We start from the raw sequence: 4,881 nt of genomic DNA, 5'->3' as shown, positions 1-4,881 counted from the left end.
TCAGTACCACTTTGATACGTCCATTAAAGTCCTTTTGCAGGTCCCACTATTTCTTTAAATGCCGTGTGTTTTCTTCTTCGTTTGGGTCCACATGAGATTTGATTTGATTATGAGACTGGGTTTAATGGTCCTCCAGGATTCAGCTAACCACATCAGCAAAACGCTTTATCTAGCTGCAGTGGTAATGCAGGATCCGGCATTGGAACGCCTTTAGAATTGGCGAGGCACGCCATTAGAAATGGCGTATCATTGAAATAAGAGCATGCTCCATTAGGAATGACGTCTTAACTTCGTTGACCGGTCCACACGCCATTTGTAATGGCGTGTCAGAGTTAAATCCTGAAACACGCAACGACTCTTCTTCTCTTCTCCTCTTCTCTTCTTCTCTCTGTATGTTTAGTTCTTTCAACAAAAAATAAGAAACGGGTTAAGAAGATTCAATGGTGTGTCGTAACAAATTGGTGGGTGTTTAGGTATAATCTCAATAGGGTTTGTTCCAGCCGGTAAGGGGAAGCTTTGGGTGGTATTTTTGTTGATTTTCATCAACAAATCAAAACTAGGCAACAAATTTTAATTTTGATTGATTTTCTTTATTTGTTGTTCACGATAGTTACTCATAATCGGATCATTGAAATGCTTATATTGTCATGGAATAGTAGCACAAAGTTTTAATTGATTTGAAAATTATTCCTTTGAAATTAGGGTTTTGGATATTTGGGTTAATTTAGGTGAAACACAAATTATTTGATTGATTGAAGTTGAATCCTCCAATGGCGCTATTTGATTGATTGTAGTTGAATTGGGCATCTATAATGTGTGGAAGATTACATGGGTGAATATGATGTTGACAATATGATTTTCTTTGATGTTTTCATATGGGGGTTGTTCATACGTAATGTGAATTTGATTGTGCATAGATAATACCGGTGGATGTTTGTTTGTTATTAAAATTCTGATTGTGGTTATTGTTTGTTTTAGGCAATTATGGAGCATATCGATTTGTCTAGGTTTGAGAAGTTATCTGAAATATCTCAGAATAATGTCCGTTTACAGCATAAATGTGAGAACTTGAAGCATGGACGTTTTAAATTTAGGGGTAGCTGGACCACGGTAAATGATTTTTACCAGATTGTGGTTGCTAATAACCCTCGTGCACTGCTCTTGCTTCATATGTGTGGCTTTTCTTCCGTGTTTCAATTTAAATTTAAGTATGCGGATAATGGATTAAGCTTTACTTGAGATGTGGTGGAAGAAGACTAGAACCTTTCATTTCCGTGAGTTTGAGATAGGTTTGACCCCTCTAGATTTCTATCGGTTGACCGGTATTCCAATTGGAGGAGGTAAACCAATCCCATAATTACCAATCGAAACACCCACGTCTGAAGAAATTATAACTATGGATGATAAATATTTCCGGGGTGTGTTAGATCATTTGGCAGTTAGAAAACATTTTGAGAAGAAAAGTGGCGACTATGAGTCAAAGGAACTTACCATCTGTCTTTCTCACTTGGCTAATTACATTGTATGTAGGAAACCTCCTGCTGATAACACCGATATTTCCGATGATTTGACTAAGATGTTCTTGCTTTGGTGTTGGATCTTTTTTGATTCCCAACTGTACTGGTACAGTAGATAAACGGTGGTGTTCAGTGTTGGATGATTTGGAAGAGGTAGGTTCTTATGATTGGGGTACTCCAATTTTGGGTAATTTGTATAAACATATGGATGAATGGAGTTCGTGCGTACGATCAGATATGGGTGGGATGTGGATGATCTTAGAATTCTGGTATTATTTTTATTTTCGTAATTGTCAGCCTGTTCTAAAAGACGACCTAGAAGATGATAAACTTGATGCACACCCAGCTATTTCTTTATTTTGTGGCACGAACCTTAAGTGGGGGGGACAGGTAGATCTTCACAAACACTCTGTGTCTGATTCACGCGCTCAGATAGACATGAGGATGGGAGACGCGGTAATTTGGGATCCTTGGTTCGGGGATAGCTCACACCAACAAACTGAACACTTTCAGATAGCACTTGAGATGTCTAAGAGGAGATTTGTTTTCAAGGATGTTAAGGACGGAACAAGAGTTACTACTTATTTGGCCGAGAGATGTATGAGGCCGGTTGTAGGGATAATAGTTATCCCATGTAATCCCCCTAGTCTAGATACGGTGTCTAATCAGACGGAGCTTGTCAATGGTCACCACTTTCATTATGTCTCTGCAGACTTATATTCTCAGTTTTGGACAAGTCATAGCGTGGGAGCTCTTTTGACAGAAACAGCTCACTTAAACACACGTGACGATCTTGGAGTGGGGCACATTGGTATACCCCAGAGTTTGATGCCCCAGTACCCACCACCTACCATGTCTTCCCAGTCATACAAATACCACCAAGCCGGACCGTCCATGACACAACTACCAAGCGTACAATGGGATGTGCCATTCTACAAAGACTCGTTTGAAGATCTAGTTCCAGTCTCGAGGCAACCAAACCCATACAATTTTTCTAATATGAATGTCTCAAAGGTTAGACCAGTTATTTTCCATTATCATTTTCATTTGAGAAGTATACCTTATTACATTAGTATGTTAACAAACTTAATCCTAATTTTTTAGGAAGAAATGACCCAGTTTGCGGCGGACACTTACTGGTGCCTCCTCTCTACTAGACAGACAGTGTTCGATGAGTCTCGTCGACGAGACTTGTATAACACCACCACTACACATCATAGTCAGGAAGAACAAACTAATGCCCGCACTTATGACGCGGGTGTATCATTGGAGGAAACCCAACGCCGTCGTAAGTGACAAACAGGAGATCCTGGTACATCTAATGCGTGTTATGTCCCTTACGGTCTTGAAACCCAACGCCGCCAATGGAGCAGAGCTCTCCAAATAACAGTGATTCACTAAACTCTTTTTATTTGTTAGGCCTAAGCTTAGGTGGGAGTTGGCAGGGTAGTGTTCATGGTAGTGGCCAGATAGGTGAAGATAGTGATGATATGGATGTTGTGCCAAACACTCAGTTTTTTCCTCCTAAATAGTGAAACTAGTTAAAAAGGTGTTAATTAGCTATGGTTTAGTACATATTTGTAAATGTGTGTTCTTGTTTAATATGTAGTTTGTTTATCTTAATCTTAGTTGCACATCGTCTTATACATATTATGTTTTTTTTTCGTCTTATTAAATTTAAGTGTCTTTCATAGTATATTTTAGAACAAACCACACAGTTAAATTTGTATGTCATGTCTTGATACATAAAAATTAAAAAGTTGACTTTATTTTAGCTGTATTATGGAGTCAATTATCGCTAGATATATGCGACAACGGAGAGAGTTTGCATACCCCCAACCGTCATCATACACCGAACGATACCTTGATGATAGTCATGGAGATTACACAATCATGTATCAGGAAGTGTTGCAGGAGGCGCACGATTTGCACCAACCAGAACCAACGGTTGTTTTGAATAGAAGAAGCATAAACAGATGTCGTGTAGAAGCGGATGCTAGGATGATGCAGGACTACTTCAACCCGGGTTGCAGATTTGGACCTAAGCGTTTTAAGGACCGCCACGGTTTGCCCCGAGAACTATTTCTTAGATTATGACCAGAAATTTGCGCCCAAGATGAGGACTTTCGGCAACGGAGGGATGCTTGTAACATTCCGGGTCACTCCCCTCATATGAAAATGCTCGCTGTCATGAAGCACTTAACGAAGGGGGTGGCGGCCGATAGCCTTGACGATTACACTGGAATGGCTGCGTCTACAATATACATGTACGTAAAAAAGTTTATGGATGCATTACTTTGGATTTTTAACGATCGTTACATGAGGCACGCAACAACCGAAGATACAAAGAGGCTATTAGCTGAGAATGAGGCTCGTGGATTTCCTGGAATGCTTGAAAGTCTCGATTGTACCCATTGGGAGTGGAGGTGTTGTCCTACTGACGAAGCAGGCCGACACGTTGGACAGTATAAGAAACCAAATCTTGTTTTACAGGCTGTTGCATCATACGAAAGATGGTTCTGGCACTGTTACTTTAGTGCGCCCGGTGCTAACAATGACTTAAATGTTTTGGACCAGTCGGGTTTGTTTGATAGAGAGAAGAACGCGTTGGATCCTCCTTGTGAATTTCGCATCAACGGTCACGTGTACAGACATGGATACTATTTGGTTGACGAAATCTATAATGAAATGCCTGGGGTTGTTCATGGTTATAAGAGACGTCAGACTATGCCGGCAATCCATAAGAAATTTAATGAATACCACGACGCTGACTCTGATCCCCATAAAATGCGGTTCTTCCACCGTAGTCTGATGACTCTCCTTGTGTGCTTTGTGAATCCCGAAACTGTCCATCATCATCTTCCATCCCGCTCATTGGCTGGCTTTGTTGGGTGGCTATGTTTGAAGTTTGAGGATCTAAAATCGACGGATCATATTCCCTGGGAAAGTGCATCTTAAGTATTTCAAACACCTTCTGATGTTTCCAACGTTTTGGTTTTTCCGCATCCTCCTCGTATAACACTTCTCCATCCCGGTACTGCATTCAATTTATAATTTGGTATTAGTGGTGAGTTGCCCTAAATTAATTATATATGAAACAATAAATGTAACGGAACTCACATTTTTTTCGGAGTTGCTTCCACTCGGGTTTTCCCTGAACACACTTCTAACATGACCAACGAACCTTTTAATCTCTTTTTTCAAAGTGCCTACTCTGGTCTGAAGGGACTTGGTACTTCTAGTACTCCCGGCCTGCCATTGTGCCTTGTATTCAGCTACAATTCGAGTCCATAACTCTCTCAAATCTTGATTAGTACTTACAATCGGGTCACTCGTTATCGCACACCAAGCACCTATTATTGCC

The 4,881-nt window shown here is 40.4% G+C and overlaps 1 protein-coding gene across 1 annotated transcript; it reads left to right on the top strand.

The window, feature by feature from the left end:
• Window positions 1-3,707: 3,707 nt before the first annotated feature.
• Window positions 3,708-4,475, top strand: LOC113316431. The gene has a single exon (XM_026564613.1). The coding sequence runs from the start codon at window positions 3,708-3,710 to the stop codon at window positions 4,473-4,475; it is 768 nt and encodes a 255-aa protein (XP_026420398.1).
• The last annotated feature ends 406 nt before the right edge of the window (window positions 4,476-4,881 follow it).

This window comes from Papaver somniferum, chromosome 10, assembly GCF_003573695.1.
Source record: "Papaver somniferum cultivar HN1 chromosome 10, ASM357369v1, whole genome shotgun sequence".
In the NCBI taxonomy this organism is placed as follows: domain Eukaryota; kingdom Viridiplantae; phylum Streptophyta; class Magnoliopsida; order Ranunculales; family Papaveraceae; genus Papaver; species Papaver somniferum.
Note: the sequence above shows the minus strand (reverse complement) of the source record. Positions and strands in the feature narration are given on the sequence as shown.